Raw genomic sequence first — 25,408 nt, forward strand, 5'->3', positions numbered from 1 at the left:
ATATCAACAATTCTGGTACAGCAAGTTAACGTCCTCCTGGAGAAGAATGCAATGTCTTAGTCTGTAAAATCCCAAAGAAAGATCACAAACTAGAATTGTCCAGCTCTGAACACATCTTCCAAAACCGAATCACCTGCCAACTTCAAGATGTGTCAAAGATGAACAATGGACTTAAATGCCTTTATTTTCATCATTACAAAATATTTATCACTTCAAATAAAGTATATTTTAATTATTCCAATAATTTCTGACTGAAATTTTATGTCAATACAAAGTCCCCTGCTCTATTACACACTGATATGACCTTTCTTTAACAGCTCTTAGATTAGAAATAGCCTAATAAAAATGCCATTATCTGATTAAATATAAATAAACCCAAGAAGTTAATATTAATTTAATATTCCTGGAGAAAGCAGTCCCTGTCATAAATAGTTAGCCATTCCAAATGGCTACATCTGTGAATTTTATGTTTTAACTAACTATATTATCATGTATATATGCTCATTGGTAAAGTGAATCATCACAGACTATTCTCTGCTCTTCCTTTGCTCTCAGTGCACACCATATCAAGAGCCTCAGACATAGTACTGGATCCCTTTTGTCCCTGACTTCTTTGGCTTCAGACCATGTGTCTCAATGTTTTTTCTCTCCCAGTTTAGATATGGCAATCCAATTTTAAAGGGTTTTTGTTTTTTTTTTTTTACCCTCCATCATCTTAGGGTGCTGCTCCTGGGTAGCTGCCCACAACTCCAAGGCACAGCATTTGCATGCACCATATAGATAGAGTGAACATCCTTCCCGGTTTTAGTCTTGGTTTATACCTATTGCCTATACATAATTGAGAAAAACGTCTTTTTATTCTCAGAAGTTTCTAGTTTGGGCAACAGGTTAAATAATCACTCTACTCAGACCACAAAAATAGGCTACGAACAGTCAATACACAGTAGGCACTCAGAGGCAGGTAGCTTGGGTGGCTAACTGGCTGAATGAATGTATGGACAAAAACTATTCCAATGCCAGCTCAGGTCTCTGGAACATTCTTGTTGAACAAATACAGTCCTTTATTACTTTTACATTGATTATCAAATAATCTAAGTGTTGCCCAGAAAAGATTATTAAGGAACTCACTCTTAATCAATGGATTAAAAATACTATGTAAGACTGAAGTAAGTCAGAAAGAGAAAAACAAATACCGTATGTTAACACATATATATGGAATCTAAAAAAAAAATGGTTCTGAAGAACCTAGGGGCAGGACAGGAATAAAGACGCAGACGTAGAGAATGGACTTGAGGACACGGGGAGGGGGAAGGGTAAGCTGAGATGAAGTGAGAGAGTGGCATGGACATATATACACTACCAAATGTAAAATAGATAGCTAGTGGGAAGCAGCCACATAGCACAGGGAGATCAGCTTGGTGCTCTGTGACCACCTAGATGGGTGGGATAGGGAGGGTGGGAGGGAGACGCAAGAGGGAGGGGATATGGGGATATATGTATACATATAGCTGATTCACTTTGTTATACAGCAGAAACTAACACAACACTGTAAAGCAATTATACTCCAATAAAGATGTTAAAAAAATTAATACGTAATTAGTATACTGATTGTAGTATAGTAAATGGTTTCTCTAAATGTTAAGGTACTTAAAAGCAGCATATTCTATTAAGCAATTAATAGTTGGCCATATCTTGTTTTTAAATCATCAGTGCCTAAACCTAATCTTTTTAGAAATTATTTAAGTAGAAGATAAATAAGGTTTTACTACATCACAACTGATTTCCAAGAGACAGCTCACCTATATTTACTATAACTCACATATGATAGATAGTATGACTTATATGTTACTAGTTTAGGTTAATTCAACACTGTCTTGTATCTCAGTATTTATCAAATTAATTATTGAATCTAAGCCTAAAAGAAAAAAACTTGATGCTCAAATGAACTTATGACTGGCAACAACCCACATGCTCTTCAAACGGTGACTAAACTGTGGTAAATCCGTAAGATGAACTATATGAAATAAAATGGAACTGCTGATACTAACAGCACAGATGGATCTTAAATGCATTATGCTAAGCGAAAGAAGTCAGACTCAAAAGGCCACCTACTGTATGAGTCCCACTTATACGAATTTCTGGAAAAGGCAAAATTATAAGAACAAAAAATAGATCAGTGGTCGCCAGGACTTGGAGTGGGGGGCAGTGGGGCAAAGGGCAATACTGTTCTGTATCTTGACCATGGTGATGCTTACACTGTATGCATTGGTCAAACTACTAGAATTATATGCCAAAGAGAAAATTTTACCATGTATAATTTTTGTAAAAATTAATCTGAGGGCAAAAAAATTGTTTTTTAAAAAGCAGTTTAGATCTGGAAAAGAAAAAAGAGGCCAACAGCAACAAACTGTTATCTCCCACCCTTAAGAACAGAGACTACTGCATGTGCAAGTAAAAGGCAGCTCTAACTAAACTGCTTTGACTAACAGTGTATTGTCAGGGTTCTGTGTCAGCACTACTTTCTGTTTCTGCAGTGTTGTCTCTCTGAATCAGACCCTCACCTCTTAGCTAACCCAATTTTTCAAATCCTCTCTGAATGCCTCTCTCAATGCTTAGTCTGGGCTTTCTAACCCTGGTTTGTCTAACCGACCACCTTACATTCATAATCCACTTCTGCCTTAACATGCACTCTTGGCATCAACCCTTGACCTCATGTTAGTACTTACATTAATTCCCTTAATTCCTGATTCTATCTCAACTTTGTTCTGATGGATCCCTCTTGATCATGCCCTCTTCTCAGCCTTCAAAAGGGGGTTCTTACCTATCATGAGTTAAAACTACGAAGGGTAATAATTTCTTCTCTCCTTGAAGTGCTTTAGAAGTGGCAAACTCTAAAGCTTCCCTTGGGAACCCTATGAGTGTTTTTTCACTCCAATAATATGATGTACTTATTTTTGTCCAACTGAACTCTTGCCTATCTTTAAGTTCTACTTCCTGTTTGGTTTTATTCAAAGACACAGATAAGACATCAACTTCTTCCTTACAAAAATCATACATCTACTTTAAGACTATTATTAAACTTAATACTATCTTCCTTCTTCAAGGTACATACCTATGATTCCTGCAACACTGTTTATCACTTAATGCTTGCTATATCTTATGTTCTCTCAAACCTCTCCAGTCTTTCTACAACCCTTTACAAATGAAATGACCAAAACAGGATACTAACAAATAACAGACAATTTACAAATAAATACAACACAATACTAACATGGCCAAAAAAGAATATCCTTTGAACAAAAGCAATCAGTCAACTATGTTATGGTCTCTTACATTATGACAGAGGACAGGAGTAGAAAATAATCACAATCTCAGAACTTCCAAAAGTTAATTCTCTAGCAGTGAGCTGCTGTCTCCTCACAAACCAGGAGACCCCCAATCTCCACAGCCATTGAGCATTTACAACCTCCCCACCCCAGGGAAGAAAAAGCATCCAAAAAACAAAAAGCTCTTCTTACTATGAATTCACTGTAGTTATCTCTCCCAGGCCAGGCAGGGGGCCTTCACGGGGTCTTAAACTTCTTAGCTATCATTTCATTTCTCTTAGAGCCCATTGCTGCTATTTAATTATGCAACTGTTAAAACTACTTCTTACAATCTTTTATTTCCTTTAAAGTCAAAGTATCACTTTCCTGAGCTAGAGAAGAGGGAACAAGGTTGAGAAAAGATTAAGCTGGAAAGCAAAAAAAGAGAACTCTATTTTTTTTAAAAACTGAATTTAGCTGATAGGATTTGTCTTTCCATAAATGTGAGCAAAATACTTACCTTGAAGATAATTAAGAGGCATTTGTGAATTCCAGAATAAGAAGGCTTTTACCAAAAAAATTAGATCAAAAAAACCAGACAAAAATACAAAAAACAAAGCTAATGATAAGAGAGGAGATAAGAGACAGGAATTTAAAAAAAAAAAAAAAAAAGACTGCAGGATACAGAAACAGGGCTATAATCAAGGGAAAAGAAAATAGAAATCTATCCCAAAAAAAGCAGCAGAGCTATGGATGCAAAATATAATTTCATTTTGTGTTTCTTTTTAAAGAAAGCAATAATGTAGCTGTTTATATTTAGTTTCAGGGAACTGAGAAAAATGGATTTCAGACCATCAATGTACATGGGAGAGTATCGAATATTAAGAGCTTTTATGACAAAAGCATCTAGAAAATAAAGGATTGAGTCAGGAATAAATAATCATATAAAAGCACCTGTAATTAAACAATACTTTTCAAGTTTAAGTTGGCTTCTACACCTCTCCGGTAACACACTGAACAGAGAGTTATACCATGAAAGTATAGGGAAGAAGAAGCTGTATGAGCTACTTCTAACTCTACCTCTTGGACCCATCTGGATCATGGCAGCAGGTAGCAAAATCCTAAGGGTTTAGTTAAAGTACACCCATCACCCAAGACCAAAAACTACTCCCACCCCACCTTGGCTCAATGGTTTTCTCCCACTGTGGTGAGGGTGGTTTTGGAAAAGCTCCTCAAATGCCAGGAAACACTGTAATACAAAAAGAAAAAACAATTCATAAGTACCAAAACTTAACTAACATTTTGGCTTCCCTTTCAAGGAAAACTGGTATAGTGGAAAAAACGCCAGTCTAGGAACCAAGAAACCAAGTGTATTCTGCTTGTTGGGCACTCATTCTAAGATGTTTGTGGTACTCCAGGGGATTTGGTGGGGAGGGCACCACTCACTCACTGCTAAGGGTTACTAAACTAGTAGAATATATGCCAGAAGCTCCTGATGGCCACCTCTGTCATGAATTGGGCTGAAAATGAAGCCATCAGAGAAGCTAGCAGAACTAAAGGATGTAAAGAGACATCTCTGCTGATACAACTGAAGAATTCTCTCCAGTTCCAGCCCTTCCTGCAGATATTTTCTCCCTTAAGTTAGTCTGTAATAGGTTTCTGTGACTTGCAAGTAAGTCTGGCCATACACTTGGGTTCTAATTCCACACTGAACTTGGGCAAGTCATTCCTCATTTACTGGCCTTACTTAGTTCCTCGTCTATAAAATGGGCTAGATCTGAGGTTTTCAAAACTTTTTTTAAGCAATAGAATTTTTAAACAAAAATCTTATTTTGATATCAAAAACTAAAATGATTTTATTCATGTAAATGTATTTTATAAGATCAGATTTACAACATTTACTTCTGACCAAAATCAGTAAGAACAACGGGTATTTAAATCTCACCTTGAGACTGAAAATAAAGGTGACTCTATTAGTAGAAATGTATTATCAAATGTATGATATTTATCACATCAATGATAAATGTATGATACTTATCATATCAAATGTATATTTACTATAATCACCAAAGTCAATGAGAACAATGATGTGTTTTGATAAAAATGAAACTTTAAAATTAGAGACTAATGGTAGAAGTTGAAAGCTTTCATTAACCTCCCAGGATTCAATTTATTTCTGTACTGTTTTGGCATAGGAGTAAGACAACCCTGATTCAAAATGAATAGTTGCAAAGAATAACATGGTATTACTTATTCACCTGCCTTACCCCATGATATTATTTAAGTAAAGGTAGAAAAAGCTTTTAAGTTCTGCACAAAAAAAAAACCTAACAGCACAAGATTTTTAAAATAGATATCCAATTGGTTAAAATTTAGTACATAATATAGTTAAGCATTCATGGGTGTTGGTTTTTTCTTTTTTAATGATTTAAACCTCATTTAAAAATCAAATCTGAATCAAATGTTTACAGATTCCAATTAGTATCTTCATAGAACTCTAATAAAACAGCTAATCTCTAAACTCTATTAAGATTTTTAGTCAGATTCACATACACTCACTACCCATCAGAAACTGTAATGAAGCAAATATAAAAAGTTATAATTCCTTTTTTTATAATAAGCCTGCTTTAAAGGAAAGAAAAATTTCACTAATTCCTATTCACAATCTTAGAGTTATGAAAACAGACAAATAATAAACTGGGTCAAATAAGACTATTACAATAATCTATTCAATCTTACTGAGAACCAACTTGATGGGGCAGATCATAGAAGGTGCTATAAAACATTCATTATTTAAGAGTGCCTGCTTTACAATTGAGATGAATAACTCTCCATGCCCAACCTCAAGAAGTTAACAGTCTAGCAGAGGATACAATACAGCTGACCTTGAACAACACAGGTTTGAACTGCACGGGTCTACTCACACATGGATTTTTTTCAACATTAAATACTACAATACTACACGATTGCAGTTGGTTGAATCTGGAGATGCAGAACTGTGGATTCGCAGAAACCGTGTATACCAAGGGCTGACTATAAATTATACTTGGGATTTTCGACTGTGCAGAGGGTCAGTGCCTCTAACCCACGCATTGTTCAAGGGTGAACTTTACATTCATTCATTCAACAAGAGTGTCTCCTCAGTGCCACCAGCCACTGTGAAAGAAACAGGGGCTAAAAAGTGAACAATATACATACTATCCCTACCCTCTTAAGTTCAGACTTTAACCTAAAGGCAATAGATAACCAATGAAGATTTTAAACAAAGAGACCATATGATTAGGTTAACCTTTCTGAAAGATGGCTGGCTACTATTAAACTGGAGATAGTAAGCCCCAGGATAGAGAAACCAGTTAGGAACTACTACAATGCTGACAAAGTAACAGAAACTCAAAAGATGGAACAACAAACTCAGTTGAAGTATGTGAAAACAAAAAAACTTCAGAGGGTAATGTTGCAGCTCAATCTTAAAAAACAAGGAGTATGCAGACAAGTAGAGGGAGTCTGTGCAATAAGAGAAAACCATAGGAAAGGCATGTCTGGGAAACCTCAAGTATCAATAAGTTCCTCACAGTGGGTCTTGAATGAGGTGAAATCATTGCTAGAAAGGCAGATTAAGGAAAAGATAGTACAGGATATTTTATAACAAAGAAACATCTCCAGGACACTGGGGAGTGCTTTTAAGCAGGGTGATAACATGACCAGGCTTACATTTTAGAAAAATTCTTCTAGGGACAGTAGCCTGAAGAAGATGACAAGAAGTCTAACCATCCAAAAAAGAATGCGTACTTGCCAACAGATAAACTATCTCAAAGTCCTAATCTAACTAACAATTTATCATGACAACCAAATATGGTCCAAGCAAGTACTCTGAGCTTTAGAAACCAAGCAACTAGTACCAAGTTCAGGCCACAATGTATTTGACATGGCCTTGATACCAAAAAAAAGGGACGTTTCTGCAGATAAAATACTAAAAATGTAACAATGGCAAAAGATAAATGGAATGAAGAGGGAAAAACAGCAACTAAGAAAACAAGGATATAACAGAGAAAATTTTACTTCAGGGTAAGAGTTACTTCCACTTGTCAATTACATACAGATTCACTTCTTCTATGTAATAATAAATTGTGGTTCCAACAAGCAATTCAAAAGCCAAATTTAATTTAATACATAACACTTAAGAAAATAACCAAACAAAAACTAGATTAGAAACAGCAAACTGTAACAGAGGACCAGCCCTATACTAGCTAGCTAGCTTCTCACTGCTTAAAAAGAAATCTCTCCCTGTCTGGCTGGTCCTTGAAGCATACCAACTAAAAGGGTAAGGTAAGGTAAGGTGAGGTGAGGTGAGGTGGAATAGGGCGGGGTGGGTAAAGGAGGACTTGCTCTTTCTCAAAGCTTCCTTACCAATGAACTAGACGAGTTCCTAAATGCTTTCATTCCAATTCTCTTTCTTTATATAACAAATATAACTCAGATTCAAACATGCCAAAAGATACAATGAAGAATCCAATTATTTTATCTTAAGAAAATGAATCCTACCTTTCCAGGGTCATCCTTGGATCGAGGCACTTTAAGGAAACACTTGTTCAGTGACAGATTATGTCGTATGGAATTCTGAAATTAAAAAAGAAAGAAAAGCCATAAGGTCATTGGACTCCAAAAACCAAAACCCCCTTTAGAAACAGAATCAGAAACCTACATATCTCTATGCACCAGAATACAATTACAAATGGAATAAGTTTTTTAAATGAGCTTCAAATTTAAACCTTTCTGATTTTCAAATTATGAATGCTACAAAGGGGAGTAGTTATTGGAAAAGACAGTTTCTAGTGCATTTTACAAAACTCCAAATAATGGACTATATGTCCCATTTTAAATGTTTAGTAAGACCTTTCATTGATGCAGGAAGATGTCTGTGATTAACGTTAAATACCAAATATAAAATTGTATGCATATTATGATTTTAATTGTGATATATATTTATTAGCTAATTTATTTATTCTTGGAAACAAGTCATAATGCAAAATGCTAAGAGTTATTCTACATGGAATTATAAGTGATGATTATTTTCCTCCATTCAGTTTTCTGCAATGTTCAAATGATTTACAAGGCACATGTGTTATCACTTTTTAATGAGTTTAAAAAGTTATAAACAAAAAAATTCCACTGCTCCATTACAAGAGTACATAAAAACCAATTCGGTTCTCACTACAATATTTAAGAAAGAAAACCACATGGGAAGACACTGACTAGAGAAGCCAGCAGGAACACGTAGGTTCCTCAATGTAGCAAGAAAGAATAAACAACTTGGATGGAAGGAAAACGCACTTAGAGACCTGGAGAATCTGTGAAACAGGAAATCTTTCATGAATAAACAGGACTATGCCACAATTTTTACAGAAAATACCCAAAGACCATTTCTTCTTAATTAAATGCTCTAAAATCCATTTCATAATTTTGTTTGTTCCAAAATGGCCAGGTATCTGGTGGAGGGGCTCCAATTGTATTTAACCACTACTTAGAATTGGATGTTGGGCAGGGGGTTATTTTTTGGCATAATGTCATTTTATTTTTAATGTAAAATTCAGAACTCTAACAATGCCTACATTAAAACTTGCCTCTCATGAGGCAATACTGGGATTAAAGAAGTTTTTAAAAGATGACCAGAGAATGTAAATTCAAGCCTATCTTATTACCAAACATCAATTAAAACTTATGGGGCTTCCCTGGTGGCGCAGTGGTTGAGAATCTGCCTGCCAATGCAGGGGACACGGGTTCGAGCCCTGGTCTGGGAAGATCCCACATGCCGCGGAGCAACGAGGCCCGTGAGCCACAATTGCTGAGCCTGCGTGTCTGGAGCCTGTGCTCCACAACAAGAGAGGCCGCGAGAGTGAGAGGCCCGCGCACCGCGATGAAGAGTGGCCCCCGCTTGCCGCAACTAGAGAAAGCCCTCGCACAGAAACGAAGACCCAACACAGCCAAAAATAAATTAATTAATTTAAAAAAAGAAAACTTATGAATGGGAGTTCCACCTCTACTTGGAATGTAAACAGCTACAAAGACTGATGATCCCTCCCAAACAATGAGAAACCAATGGGTAAGCCAAAAAAAATGTCTATTTTTAAGCCACATCAGAGAGCTGAGGTTGCAAAGCAGCCCAACAAATAAAATTCCTAAGAGGGTAATTAAGCCCATTCAAGGAGAAAGGGGACAAACTGTCTCACTTTTCAGCAGAATATGGGAGAAAGAGGTGGCCACCATCTAAGCACCCAAGAAATTAGCTAAAATTTGAAAGGCCAAGCATGGTATCAGTTTAGAGTAGCAAGGATCCCAGACACAAGGGAAATTTCCACTCACCCTCAAGCTCAGAAGAAGCTCTTGGACCTTCACCGTATGCTCACAAGAAAGATTGGGGGCAGGAAAGGAAACCAGAGAAAGTCTCCTTTGGGGCATAAGCAGGAAGGAGGTAACTGATGGCCACGAGGGGAAAAAAAGCCACACCACCTTCTACAGATCTTACAAAGCAAAAAACTTAAGTTTGAGGTAGGGGTAGCAAAACTTCTCACCCATAGGGCTCTGGCAAAGATTACTTCTGAGGAAAGAATGGAAACAAAGCCCTTCTGCCTCTAGGGAGGGATAGGAAACACTTTCCCAGGATACAGGCAAAGATCTATTGCTGATGGAGGAAGCAAAATCCTTTTACCTATGGGACAAGTGTCAGAAACTACCCAGGGGCCAGTATCCTACAGCAATACACCATGCTGAGGTGGAGGGTGACTATAGCTGGGAAAGGGACAGGAAACTCCCACGCAAAGGTAACTGGATAAACAAGGATAACTAACCTGGCTGAGGGAAAACAAACACTGAAAAAGCCCCACCCCCAAGTCCAAGGGCCTGAATAAGACTAAGGCTGGATCAAGACACCCCCCCCCCAAAAAAAAAACCAGCCCCTACCACAAGCCCAGCAGTGGATAACATGTAATGACAACCTGCAGAGAGAGGAGGGGCAGGAGCATGGACAGAGACCCCTATCTGTAGCAAGGTGGGCAGAGACAACTAAAAAGAGAAAACAGGAAAACTGAGAAAACCCTACAGCACCCAAGCCTCCCACTCCAAGTACAAGGTAACAGGAGTCTACTGCAGGAGGAATGTAAAGTCTGTGGTATACTAAAGGCAAAGATGCCAACAACAAAACCCAAATCCAGCTCAACTACTGATGAGTGTAATTCGACTCCCCACACAAATGGCCTGTGAAAAAAGATGTTTGTCCATTTACAAGTACAAATAGTATTTACCTCTATCTCTACCATTCTTCTACACATGTAGCTGGAACTCAATCAAAAATTGCAAGACACATGGAAAAGCAAGAAAAAAGAAAAAAGCCCATTGTCAATAGATAAAGTAACCAACAAAACCCAACTGAGAGATGACGCAGATGTTAGAAATATCAGACAAGAACTTTTAAAAAGCTATGACTAATATGTTCAGGCACCAAGTAGAAAAAAGTGCACAACTTGCATAAAGAGATGGGGAATTTCAACAGAGATGTGTAAGCTGTAAGAAAGAGTCAAATGTCAATGATAGAAATAAAAAACATGATAAAAGATAAAGGATTCCCTAGATGGTTCATCAGTAGACTGGACCCAATTAGGGAAAGGCTCAGGTATCTTGAGGCTAGATCAATAGAAATTATCCAAAATAACACACATGCACATAGGCATGCACATATACACAAATACAAAAAAAAAAGATCATCCAAGAACTGTGGAACAATACATATAATTAGAGTCCCAGAAGGAGAAATGGAAAAGAATAGGGTAGAAGAAAAATTTGAAGATGTAACAGACAAGAATCGTCCAAAAGTAATGCAGGACATCAAATCACAGATGCAAGAATTTCAGAGAACACCAAGCAGAAGGAATTAAAAATCCACACAACTGGGCTTCCCTGGTGGCGCAGTGGTTGAGAATCTGCCTGCCAATGCAGGGGACACGGGTTCGAGTCCTGGTCTGGGAAGATCCTACATGCCACGGAGCAACTGGGCCCGTAAGCCACAATTACTGAGCCTGCACATCTGGAGCCTGTGCTCCGCAACAAGAGAGGCCGCGATAGTGAGAGGCCCGCGCACCGCGATGAAGAGTGGCCCCCACTTGCCATAACTAGAGAAAGCCCTCGCACAGAAACGAAGACCCAACACAGCCATAAATAAAATAAATAAATAAAATTTGAAAAAAGAAAATGCTCCGTATTAAAAAAAAAAAAAAGGGAAAGCAATATTTAAAAAAAAAAAAAAAAAATCCACACAACTATATTCATTATAGCCCAAAAGCTGAGAATCAAAATGAAGAGAACATCTTGAAGGGCAGCAAGAGAAAAAAAAGAAAGATTATGTACAGAGAAATAAAGATTAGAATTACAGCGATGTCTCAAAAACCATGCAAGTTAGAAGACAACAAAGTGACATCTTTAAAACACTAAGAGAAAAAAAAGTCAATTCTATATGCAGTAAAAATATCTCTCAAAAATGAAGGCAAAATAAAGACTTCTAGACAAACAAAAGCTGAAAGAAGTCATTTCTTGTACCGCCAGTTGGCTGGCAATATTAGAAGGAAGTTCTTCAGGCAGAAGTATGATACCAAATGGAAACCTGGATCTACAAAAAGAAATGAAGAGTTCCAGAAATTGTGAAAATGAAAGCAAATTTAAAAAATCACTTTTTCTTATCTGTAACGCCTTTAAAAGATAACTGTCTAAAGCAAATATAACAATTATTTATGAGATTTATAACATGTAAAAGTAAAATGTACAATAACACAAAGGTTGGCTCAGGGGAATTAGAAGTACAGCTGACCCTTGAACAACACGGGTTTGAATTATATGGGTCCACTTATATGCGGACTTTTCCAATAAATACATACTACAGTACTATACAATCCAAGGTTGGTTGAATCCGCAGATGAGGAACCATGGATATGGGGGGCCAATTGTAAAGTTATACATTCGACTGTGCAGGGGTCAGCATCCCCTTAGTCCCCAGGTTGTTCGAGGGTCAACTGTATGAGGTTTATAAAGTTCTTACACTATACATAAAATGGTATAATGAAGGTAGAGTGTGATAAGTTAAAGATGTGGGTGGTAAACCCTAGAGTATTCACATCCTAAAACAAAATTTAGGAAGAGGTATAACTAATAAAATAATAGTGAAGATAAAATGAAATCATAAACAATACCCACTCCAAATCCAAAAGAAGACAAGGAAAAGAAGGAACTAATCAGAAAAATTACCCACTTAAAAAGTTCAAGATGGGAAAAAACCAAAATCAAGATGGTAAGAAATCCAAATGGTCATGTTTTCTAAATGGCTTCACAGTGGAAGAACACATCTCTACTTAGATCATCCTCCTCTACAAAAAGCTTAAAAGCTGGAAATCTTCAAGACTCTGCCACTGTCCTTTTTTCACTTCTACATTTGCTGCCTAGGCAATCTCATCTACAGCCATGGCTTCAATAACCATCTGTGACCTTTCTCCTGAGTTAACACGTATTTTCAACAATCTACTAGACATCTCCAGAAACACCTCCAACTCAACATGTTTAAAACTAAACTCAATCTTTATTCCCAGTGTGGTCTTCTGCCAGTTTTCCCTTCTCTATTTAAAGACAGTTATTCATATAACTGTTCCAATCAGAAACCTGTAAGACCTCCTTAACTCCTCCCTCCTTCTCACCATCTAAAACAAATCTGTCACCAAATCTTTTAAGTCTACCTTCAGTCTACCTACTTTATTCCATCTCTTCTGTTACTACCTCAGTCCAGGACACCAGTCTCACCAAAACTAGTACAACAGCTTCCTAACTGGTGTCCACCCTCTACCTGCCTCTCTTTACCCCTCCTCCACCATTCTCTACCCAACAGGCAGTTACCTCTTCACAAGGCAAATCTGACATTAGTGCTTCAATTAAAATCTTTCAGTCACTTCTCATTGCACTTAGGATAAAATCTAAAATCCTTAAAGCCTCCACAAGACTCTTCATAATCTCACCCTATCCTGCTGTCATACTCTCTATACTAACCCCCTCCAATGGTCTCTCTCACCTCTAGGCTTTCCATTTATTGCTCCCCCTGCAAAAGTTACTGCTGCCAGCCTTCCTCCATCCCTTTCACCTGAGTCTACTTAACTTTCATTTCATTCTTGGTTTAAACGTTAGTTCTTTAAGGAAGTCCTTTCTGACTTTCATAAATTATTAGCTTAGGCCAAGTGTGGATTTCTCACCACACAGTAATTTGTTTAATGGTCTTCCTCCTCCATACTGTATTCTGTATCAAAATGTAAGTAGGCTCCATAAGGGTAGGGATCTTGTCTACCAACTCAGAACCTAGAATATAATGCTTTTCCTATGGGAATCACAAATCTGTTGAAAAAAATACCAAAAGCATATTTAGAAAATAAAAACACCCGGAGAGATATGAGAGCCAAGACATGTATTTACAACACACAATGAAGAAAAGAGATGACTTCAGACCTCACGACTTGGGGAGACACTACCTCTAACAACCCTAAGGAAAGAAGTTGGGAGAGTAGAGGTAGAGATAACTAGGATGGCAGAGAGTAAGCTGTAGAAAAATGGCCAGGGTTAAATAACTGATAAAGGCATATTGCTTGGCCCTGAAAACCCAGCTTCAAAAGTAGTTTCTCAGAAGTACAGTCTACTTCCACCAGAATCACTTGAGATGAATTTTAATGCAGATTCCTAGGCTCTAAGATGACTAATTCAAAATCTCTGGAGTTGCGACCCAAGAATCTGAATTTAAAAGCACTCTCCCTGATTTTTATTTTCACTTGAGTTTAAACTGGCATCTCTCATTCAAATCAACCACCCCATTTCCACCTTTATTTCTCTTCTTCCACTGTGGGAGCCCTGACTCCCCAAAACACTAATATATGTACTCATTTGTTCTATCCTACCATGCACATAAGATTGTTTCAGAATTGCTCCCCTTCCCAACTTCTTTTCTTGTGGTTATACAAGGTAGAGAGACTGCCTCTAGCAAATTACCACTACCAAAGACAAATCTACTAAATGAAGTCCATGATTCTTTTGAAATTCTTTTCAACCTTGGTATGCTCTTTTCAAAATTTCTTGAATTTTTCTGTGATTACGTTATACATTTGATATAAGGCTTATTTATTTCTACTTATATTCAGTTTTAAGGTTTTCTTCTTTCATCCTTTTTGATTTCCTAACTTATATTTTTTTGAATGTGTAAAATACTTAGATGGTTCAAGACTCAAAACTATATAAAAAGGTACACTCACAATCTTACTCCCTTCTGTATCTCTTCTACCTCAGTTCCATCCATCCCTATAGGTAACTATGTTTACTATATTTCTAGTTTATTATTCTTAACTTTCTTTTTACAACAATAAGCAAACACATAATATATTCTTATTTCTTTTTTTCTTCACATAGAAAAGTAGAACACACCCCCACATACCCATACCACTCTTTTATATTCTTCTTTTTATTACCCTAAATTCCAGTAACTTAATAGGTTAATTTTCTTTAGTAAGGTGAATAGCACACAAAAAATTCCTTTTCCTCTAGTTCAGATTACAAAATCATTCAATTATGGAAATTCAAAGAGTTTTTATAACTCTTATGGACTATTCAAAGAATTGTTTTTAATATGTAATCTCCCTTCAATGCCCTGGCACAAAATGAAAGGGAGTTCATCTAAATATTACAATTCTATTTGAATCCTTTTAAGTAACCATGGCAACATTTTCTCCTCTGGGTGACATTAGTTGGCTCTACATTTCTGGAAAGGTGGTTGACAACTGCTTTAGGATTTTTCTTCCATCCTCTCTTCAAACAATACAAGCTAATTTCACAAGTTCTATATGACCTTCCATTTTCACCTAACCCATCTCTTCCATACCTGAAGAAGAAACAGTAAGCAGCAAGTTGTACAAGTAATGCTAAACAAATCTTAGGACAGTGAATGGGAACTAAAACATGAAAACAGAGATAGGACCTGAGCAAAGGAGAAGATAAACCACTTTCCATTTGTCTCCATGTGAGATGTTCAAAATATTTCTATGTTTACAAAAATAAAATTTAAAGTAATCATGGCAAGTTCTAGGCTCCTAAAATTGGGTGGAAGAAACTTTTTTAAAAGAATAATTATGAAACAGCAATTCCCTGGGAATATTAAAGGTCTGCCTAAAGCAACAGACTGGATCAGATAATCTCCTTGGCGTATTTTTTAGTTCTAAAAAGCAACATTATCCTTCTCAACTTATTCCCATTTTTCGCTTTCCATCCTTCCTTCTTCATTACATCCAAACCATGTATCTTCCAGATGAAACTGTATCACTACTTCTAAACCAGTTTCAGACCATAACTTGGGGTGGCCAGCAGCAAGAAATCCAGCAGACTGAATCTGGCACTCTCAAGGTGGACTTCGATGAAACAAGATCCCTGAACAAAAATCTGTAAGTTCTATAACAGAGTTATTAATAAAACATATGGAAACACAAAAGATTAATTCCACAGGGAAAAGAGAGGTTACATATGAGTTTAAAGAATAAACAGAATAATGCCAACTGGACAAAGGGCAAGAGAAAGTCCAAGGACAAGTAAGAGAAAAACAAAAGCAAAAAAAATCAAAATATTTAATTCTAGGACAACTAATAGGCTGGAATATGTAGAAAAAACAGTACATGAGAGGGAACTAGCAAAAAATAAGCTAGGAAAGAAAGCTGGGACCAGGATTCTGGCTTTCATTCAAGCTGCATTTATTGAGGCTTACTAAATGGAAGTACTGTGCTAGTGCAATGGAATAGAGGAAAAGATATAAAAAAAAATCCCTTCCCATAAGGCACTTGATTATCTGGCATGATACACAGCACACATCACTGGTGCACAGTAATTCAGTAAATGCCTTTAATAAGTATATTCAAACAAAAAAGACAAAGGTGTTGAGACATGAAAGCTTAAGAGAAACAAGTGGAACTACCAGCTGATGGCAGACCTAAAGCTCTGTAAGTCCCCTTCTTCCACATGCACACACACAAATACACACACCCCACACAGCACACAACTGGATAACTCCTACATAAGAATATGAATGTAAAATGTGCAGATACAAAAGAAAACTGAATTATTTGTCATATAACATAGATTAGGTAGGTAACTAATTTGAAGGTTCCTCAAAAAGCTTAGATGAGGAGCTAAGGCTTCTTTAAGAAGTAGCTGATTCTAGAGCTGAGGCAGGAAAGGTACGAGATGAGCCTCGAACATCTTGTGGTGCCAGAAAGTTAAGAAGTGGTAAATAAACAAAAGAACTGTACCATATCAAAGGGCACAGGAGCCAACCTGTAAGAGCTCCCAATGCCAAAAGCAGCAAAAATCTGAGCAACAAATAACGACAGCACAAAAAATAAAATAAATATCCATGAGTGCATACTATTACAAATATGCGATTGAATAAATAAATAAAAGGGGAAGAAGGGACAAGCCTTCCGTATTAATTGGGAAGAATCCCAATTAATATAGAAGGAATAAAGGAAAAGAGAAACCACCACTAGAAAACAATAAAAATTGCCGTAATGATGTACCAATGAACACTAAAATTAATGAACAAAAATTTAAGAAAAACAGGGTATTGCATGCTGTCAAAGTATCTCCCCCAAAACATTTCATAATTTACAAAGTGATAAATAGTAATTTTATAGTGGAGAAACCTGGCAGACACCACCTTAACCAAAGAACCATGGTGAACATTACCAGTAATAAGACATACTGACATCAAGTTCCCCCTGATATGACAGATAGACAGAGAAGGGCACATCACCTCTGCATTATTCTTCCCCAAAATGCATTACCTCAATCTAACCGAGAAAATATCAGACATATCCAAACTGAGGAACATTCTACAAAATACCTGACAAGTACTCTTCAAAAGTGTCAAGGTCATAAAAGACAAGAAAAGATTGAGGGACTGTTACAGACTGGAGAAGACTAAGGAGACATAACAAATGACAGCTAAATGTAATGTGGAATCCTAGATTAGATCCTGAATTGAATTCTGGAACATAAAAAAACATCAGTGGGAAAAACTGGTGAAATCTGAATGAAGTCTGTAATTTACTTAGTAGCTAACAGTACTGCTTAGTCAAAAGTATTAATTTCTTAGTTTTGATAATGGTACTATGGTTATATAAGATGTTAACAAAGAGGAATTGGTTGAAGGATATATGGGAACCCTCTGTACTACTTATAAAACTCTTCTATAAATCTAGAATTCTTTCAAAATAGAGTTTTTAAAAAAATCTTTGATGATAAAAACAGTACTAGTTGCAATACTATGCTGTTTTTTTTAAACCTCAGACACACTATCAACTTAACTGAACTGTGGGTATTGTTTTCTAGTGAATGCTACATTATCTCTGCTCCAATACTTTATGCTATGTCAGTCCTCTAATACAAGAAAGCTCTAACAAATTAATATTCTACCCAAAATAAAGTTATTCATCTAATTTAAAACATTTAATTTCTTTTAATCCTAAAAATGACTAGTAATTGGAATTTCATCTTTAATTATATAAGCCTCCACAAAGCTTTATCTTCAATAAAAGCCAGTATTGTTACTGTTTACAGCATAAAAATAAAAATTTAAATAAAATCCTTACCTTCCATCCACTGCCAGCCTCTCTATAATATGGGAAGTTATCACAAATCCACTGGTAAATCTCACTTAGAGTCATTTTCTTTTTGGGTGAGCTATTAATTGCAAACGTAATGAGGCTGGCATAACTGTATGGAGGCTTCCCATCTTTGTGCTGTTGGACTTCTTCCTGGTCCAGGGTTGTATTTGGGTCAAGAAGTGTATTCTTCTTGGAAATTCCTGTTCCATGTGCATTTTGTGTAGCATCAGATTTTTGGATGGCTGCTCTCATGGTGAGCTGTGGTAACCAGTCCATAGATGTTAGGCTGCTCTCCAGTTCAGATGTCATCCTGAAGGTAAATAGACTCCTTAGTCAATATCAAGGAAAGAACCCCTGCTTCTCAAAATATCCAATATTCACAAATCTAGGAGTTCCAAAGTGAGGGAAAGCCTGAGTTAAATCTGGAGGAAAAAGATTGAGTATATTAATGACCAAACCAAATATTTAAGGGATCAACATTTCCAATCTTTTTTCTTAATTTCTTCCTCTCCAAACACAACAAATTTGGTTTTAAACTGTCTAAGAGATAGAACAATATATACACACAAAGTAATTCTGAGGCCAGTTTTCTTAAAAAGACTATCTGTCACTTTAAACAGGGAGACAGGATCATAGTATGAAAACATCTGTCTGCAGTCCAGCTCTTTACTCACCAACACTGCAGGCCCTTTTAAAACTTAAGATTGTATATCTGGCATTTCTTTTACACAAATTTTAGGGAAATCATACAAAAGAATACCAAAATTAAAGTGTAGGCAAGAAGTCAGAGAAGTAACTGAGAAATAAGCACAGGAATTTACATGGAGGAAAGAAGGTAAAGTTGAGCAGGTGGGAGATAGGAAGAGTAAAGCAGGGTAGACAAGAATAATAGCAAGGAGACAAGCTAGCTGGGGGAGTTGACTGAAAAAAGAAATGCAAACTCAAGGACACTGATGAACTAGAGAAAAGGAGAATAGGCAGTGCCAGGCAGTTTAAAAAAAAAAAAAAAGTCAAAGAACAAGCTTAAGAAAACTAAAGATCTGGGAGTGTGGGATATAAGAGAGAAAATCACATAAATGGACAGCAAGAAAAAAAGCATTAAAAACTCAAGGACAGGCTTACAAAAACATCCAGTGATCTGGATTCTGTAATCTATTTCTCTCCAAGGCTGAAAAATTCAAACCATTATCACCCAAAGAAAGAAAAAAGAAAAAACAACATCTGCCAGGTTAACACATATTCTGGAGAAAGAAGGAAGCTGCTCCAAGAATGGAAGATAAAAATATAGAAACAAAGATTGACACCTCTCACTGGAATGGCAAACTTTCAACAAAAGGTACAAACTTTCCTATCCTGGGATCAAAGAAGCAGGAAAAGTGAGCCTGACAACAAAGCAGAGAGGAATGAAAGGCTTCTAAGTGATATAAAAATAAAGGGAAAAAGAAAACAAAATAAGAAACTTAAAGTATCTCAGTAAAAAGAAAAAAACTGTGGCTAAGAATCCCATATATACCCTTCATTCCAAATAGCTGCAGGCAAAAAGCAAGCTGGAGTATATGCTTAGGATCTGAACTTCTGGGAGGCAAGGTAGAATTAATAAAGAACACAGGCTCTGCAGTCAGGCAGACCAGAATTCAAGTACTTATTCTACCAGTTACTATCTGTGAGACTATGAAAGTGTTACTATCTCTAAACCCCATCTCATCTGTAAAATGAAACAATAATAGTACCTACGGTTAAAACATTACTTTGAGAAATAAATGGGATAACTTATGCATAGAAGAAACATTCAATAAGTATTAGTTAATAATATTACTCTAGGAGTATCTTGGGAGGGTACTAATGAACCATAAAGTAAACAAGATTAAGCAATAGCAATTATAAATCAAGAGATAGCCATGAGGATTCTATCTGCATTGCCAGTAGAATATTAACTACTGGCAATGCAGATAGAATATTTTCCAATATTTTGATTAACAGTTTTACATTTTTCATTTTCCCTCCCCATCTCTGCTGTATGCATTCCTCTGAAACCTGAACTTTAAATTCCTCTATACAGCACCTTGCTCTACAATCTCAGCCAGAAATGCTTGTTCCCATCATGAAATAAGTTATAGAAACTTGTGGAATAAGAAGCCAAGATAATTTAGATATCACAGAATGTCAAAGAGTGGGCAAAGTACCCTAGAGATTAGAGAACAAGGCCTCCAATCTAAAGATGAAAAACTAAGGTCTACTGAAGTTAAAGACTTGTCCAAATTCACACAAATAGTTAACAGCGGAACTAAAACCAGAGCTCAAATCTCCTGATGCCCAATCCAGCAGTTTTTCTACCATACTTTACCTGTAAAATTAAAATAATACTACCTACCTCTCACTGATATAAAGTACTCAGAATAGCGACTGGCAAAGTAAAGAGTCAATAAATGTTAGCTACTGGTAGTGGTGATAACAGTAGTTGCTGCTATTATTATTCACATTTTATTCTACGAACATTGGCTGTTATTATACCATGCTATCATCCTATTTGCCTCAATTAAGTCTCCACTGAGTAGCTTTATTTTGTTCAAATTCCCAAAGCAGCCAGTCACATACATTTTCAAAGATAATGTAAAAGAACATTCCAAATTAGAATATAACTGATATAGTAGATGCTCCCTGTTGAGAACTATCTTTAACTTCTGTTTCCTTCCACCAGTGCCACTAACTGAGACTTTAGGAGAGTCTCAGTAATATAACATGAACACACACTAAGTAGGTACTTAATACTGTTATAAAAATAAACAAGAATTTATAATTACACACGTGTACAAGGCTATCCTAGAGTAAAATTTTATACACACAGCAAGTATGATAAAATTTCTGTCCTCTAGAAACCTGTACTCCAATTAGGAAGGTCAAACACAAGAAAGAGCTGGAAAAGAGCTCTGGGTGCTGCAATGGCTCAGAAAAAGGTGGAGGACAACATGGGCTGCAGCCTTAAGAGGTAGAGAAGGAAGAACTTCAGCTAAGACTTAAAGAAAGTTAAGATCTAAATAGGCTGGAAAGAATTTGGTGCCTAGTCATCAAAGGCATCATGAGTAAGAATTATTCATTGAAGTAGAGTATAAAAATCTTTCTTAAATTTAAAATCTGAAAAAGCGGGGCTGCTGTTTTCTTTGCAATTTGTTATATTTTACATATTCTTGGTAGTGAGGTAAAAAGTGCCTCTATTGCTGCTTAGGCTGGTTGTTGCAGTGGTTCTCCACTGAGAACACAAAAAATGCCCATTAGATTTGACCAGATCATCAAGTAACTTTAGAAAGAAACCTCTTAGTGGAATGGTGATGACAGAAGTCCACTTGTATAAGAGAACAGATGGTGGCAGATTTAAAAACAGCATGGGAGGCTCTGAGGAATCTGGTTATGGAAATCTGGTTAAGAAATGTCAGGCCCTCATTACCTCACCTCATTCCAAAAGCTTCCTAGCTGGCCTCCTAGGCTCTGATTTCTCACCACTCCTCCCTGCTAATCACCTCCAGAGTCCATGTATACACTCCAAGGGAAATGCCAGCAATGTTTTCATGTCACTGTGCCCAAAAACTTTCAATGGTTCCCCTTCTCCTATTATACTAAATCTGAATGCCTTATTTTCAACTACTTTAGCTTCATTAACCTTTTATTAATCCTTCTCTATGAATTCCTAGAGCAATTATAACCTCAGTTTGGCTTTACCATGCTGTTTCACATGTATAATTGGAACATAAGTTTTCTACCCTCACTCCCTTTTCCCCCGCCTCCCCATTGAGGATAGTGACCGTACACTAGTACTTCAGATGCTACCCAACACCATGCCAGGTACACATTATCTGAAAAATAACACAGTATTTGGATAAGGAATAAGTCTTCCTTTCTGGAATGCCTTTTCCTTCCCACTCTGCCTAGCTGGCTTCTACTTTTTCATCAAGACTCAGATCAAACACCTCCCCTTCCAGAAAGCCTGGTCAATCCACTCGTCCCATCCTCCATCTCCTAAATTGAACTAGATCCTACCCCCATTGACTATAAATACTTCTATCACAGAACTTACATAGAATTAAATTACCTTTATCTACCTCTCTCCCATGAGGCCATGAGCTCCTTAGAAGAAGGAACTTTCTTATTCTTTTCTGTTCCCACAATGCCTAGGAACACACTAGGTAAAGGGTCAATAAATGGTGGTTAAATGATTGAAACAGTGACTAGCCAATGAAGGTGTGGGTGTGCTGCTCCCCAAGCAAACAAGACCAAACACATTTAAAAGCTAAAAGGAAGAGGGGAAAGAGGACTCAATAGTATGAGGTAAGGATAACCACAGGATCGAAGTCCTTTATGAACTGGAAAAAAGCATGACTCAGCACAGACTGACAAGTGAGCACTACACAGGGACACAGAGAGTTCTACTGGAAAAGTAGAGAAAAATGGGAAGATGGAAGCCAAAGATAAGAAGATAATGTTACTTGTGGGATAAACCAAGGCATGAAAAAATTATGTCTGAAGTTCTTAAATCTATGATGGTATCTATCGCTTAAAAGAATAAGGAATTTTTTCTGCATACAATGAAAAGGTAAAGAGCATCCAGATATAACAACTCCACACTAATTTATGACATAAGAGGAGGGAGGGGGTTCTGACCTCACTTAATGAAATACTGCCACTGATACGATCCCAAATATGCATTTTAGCTACTTTAGCACATTGCTTGGCTTCGCTCTGTAACTTCCCTAACAACTGAGGAGTAGCCAAGGCTTACACAGAAAGTTTTCAACAGGATACAAAGGTGGGAAATGGGTAGAGATATTGTTGGCTTTCCTAAATGGAGGTAAGACGAAGACATCAAGGAAAATAAAATAAGAATAATGAGGGTAATGATGATGTGACCTAGATATTCCTGAATCCTCTCCCTCCCTTCCTAGCACTTGGCATTTTGTCTTAGCACTTGGCATGTGAAAAACTGAGCAACTGAGAACTCAAAAGAAATCCTTGTAATTACCACAGCGGTAATTCTGATCACACGCATCTCAGGGGGTCAAAAAATATATATATTTACACATAATATACATATATAAAAAACATAATTCCTGTTACTGCATCTCAGCACCCGAGGCAGCCAGAAGCAAGGTCTATGGCAGAGACCACTAACTGCCACTTAATATCTGTTTTGGCCTCTTCCTTAAGAATACAACCCCAATTTTATTCTGGATGATATTATGCCTTTTGCCCTTCCTGCTCTCTGGAATGTGGATACAATAGCTATTGCTCCAACAGTCATCTTGGACCATAAGGTGACCTTTGAGAATGGAAGCCATACACTGAGGACATGGGAGCAGAGAGAAGAGATCTGGGTCCCCGATTTTTTTGGTGAACCAATTGTGAAGCTGCCATCCCAGCCCTGAACTGCCTACCTTCCAGACTTTTTATGTGTTTAACTACTATAAAAAGATCTCTACCGGCAGGTGAATGCAATTCCTAACAAACATGGAATGTGGGACATGGAAGTGAAGTGATACAAGTAACAGGACCTAAAATAAGACACTCTCTTAGAGGAGTTGATGAGGCAAACATTAAGAATTCTAATACTTCAGGATGGAAAGCTGATTACACTTATTAAAGAGTGGCAAAGGATTTGGTCAAATTGTCACCTACTGTAACTGGAAAACAAACCATACGCCAACTGAGGCTATACAGCAAGGAGAGAAATACTACAGGAAAAATTGAGAATATTGGCATGTGTTGGCTCCTTCTAGCCACTTAAAACAAGGTCCTAAAAGGGAAATAAACTTCAATTAGAGTTGCAAGCAGAGAAAACGCAGGTTTGCTAAGGGAGGTACTCCCTGCCTATGGTCTGCAATTCAAGCTAAAATTCCTATAATTTAAAGCCCTACATGGTTGAGAAAAACACCAACTGCTTCTGAAGTAGCAAACTGAAGTAAGTGAGTGATAGCTGCAAAACTACAGCCTTAGCAGTAGAGAAGACTGGTACCTTGCCAAACAAAAGCAATGTTGTGAGGGTGTTGACTTTCCACCCAAGACTATCACTTCAAATGGCCCCACCCAGAGCCATCATTCCCTCAGGAGCTAAAAGAGGTGAATGAACTTAGATGGGGGAAAATATATTCTTTATTTCCACTAACTTGTAACTGAAACTTAGCATTTCCTTTAATTACAAAAGTAGACAACAAATCACAGCAGCATTAACAGTACCTGTGACTTTGCCATCAATAAAAATCACAAATATATTCATATGTGACAAATGCTGCAGAATCTCAACTTTTTAAACTCATCAACTACTTCAAATTTATGACAGTGTATTAGATTTGCCACTAGATTTTTTACTTAACGTGTTAATTCAAAGGCATATATATTACTATGTTATAAAGTTAATATTTTGCTAACCATATTTCAATATAATTAATTGGTTTCTTCTGTAATCCTAAGTATTTTATTTTATGAAGTTTGAGACCTTATTCTGAGAAGTGTCCACAAGTTTCACCAGACTTTGAAGGGGTTCCATGGCACCAAAAGGTTAGAAATCCCTGGGGTAAGTAGAGCACAAAGGGCAGAGTTTTCATATTAAAAAATTCTGCCTAGGAATGTCCTTTGGCTCAAAGCAGCAAAAAGTCTTGAAACTAAGCTTTTTAAGATAACTGTAAAGGGGCAGAGGGGTGCCTAGACTGCGAAAGCCTCTTAAGTTTCCAAAATAATACCCAAGCTAATCAACAAGAAGTGAGCTATAAAGCCTATGCATTTCCCAGATAGGGCATCTTCACCAATACCCACCGCAGATGTGGCCATGGAGGATACTGGACAAGGTGAGACCTTTCAGAGGGCACAGGGGACAATGGAGAGCCCATCAAAGAGCAGAATCAAGGAACTTATTATACTGTCATGGAGTCTCTGCCACTGCTACCCAGGAGGATTTTATAATAGATATGGCCTAGTGACTATTTTGTGTTTCCCATTATCCTGTTTTCTGAATAAAAGATTTTATTGCTATTATCCTATTCCTTCACCACTATAAACCAAAAAGCCACTCTGGGATCTAATGAAAGTGAATGCACCCAGAGAGCTTAGAATTTCAGCTGGATGTAATAACTGGATGAAACTCTGGGTTGTTTCCCTTGGGAAAAGGGCAAGTTAAGTTCTATTTATAGGAAGAACAGTACATGTGGATATTTGGGTACCCAAGGCTGATTGTGGCAGAAACCTAACAAGAAAGAAAATAATCTACTACAAATTGACCTTACATTTTGGAAGCATGTGATATAAAAAAACAATTTTTTAAATTTATAAATGAAGCAATAATTTAAGCTATTTCCAAGCAAAAGTAGCTGCTGTTATTTTTCAAAATTAGTTATCATACACCGGCAA

General features: G+C 37.0%; 1 protein-coding gene across 7 annotated transcripts in view; it reads right to left on the reverse strand.

The window, feature by feature from the left end:
• Nucleotides 1-25,408, reverse strand: part of FOXJ3 (forkhead box J3) — a 127,351-nt gene that overhangs the window by 71,572 nt on the left and 30,371 nt on the right. For 6 of the 7 annotated variants that reach the window (XM_036850382.1, XM_036850417.1, XM_036850426.1 and 3 more), the window contains exons 3-4: nt 18,005-18,329; nt 7,848-7,922 (exon numbers count right to left, since the gene is read on the reverse strand). In XM_036850382.1, the coding sequence (XP_036706277.1) occupies nt 7,848-7,922; nt 18,005-18,329 (400 nt within the window). Of the gene's footprint in view, nt 1-7,847; nt 7,923-18,004; nt 18,442-25,408 lie in introns of all 7 variants that reach the window. The other variant, XM_036850400.1, reaches the window with a different exon arrangement.

The sequence above is a fragment of the Balaenoptera musculus genome, chromosome 1 (genome assembly GCF_009873245.2).
Source record: "Balaenoptera musculus isolate JJ_BM4_2016_0621 chromosome 1, mBalMus1.pri.v3, whole genome shotgun sequence".
NCBI lineage: Eukaryota > Metazoa > Chordata > Mammalia > Artiodactyla > Balaenopteridae > Balaenoptera > Balaenoptera musculus.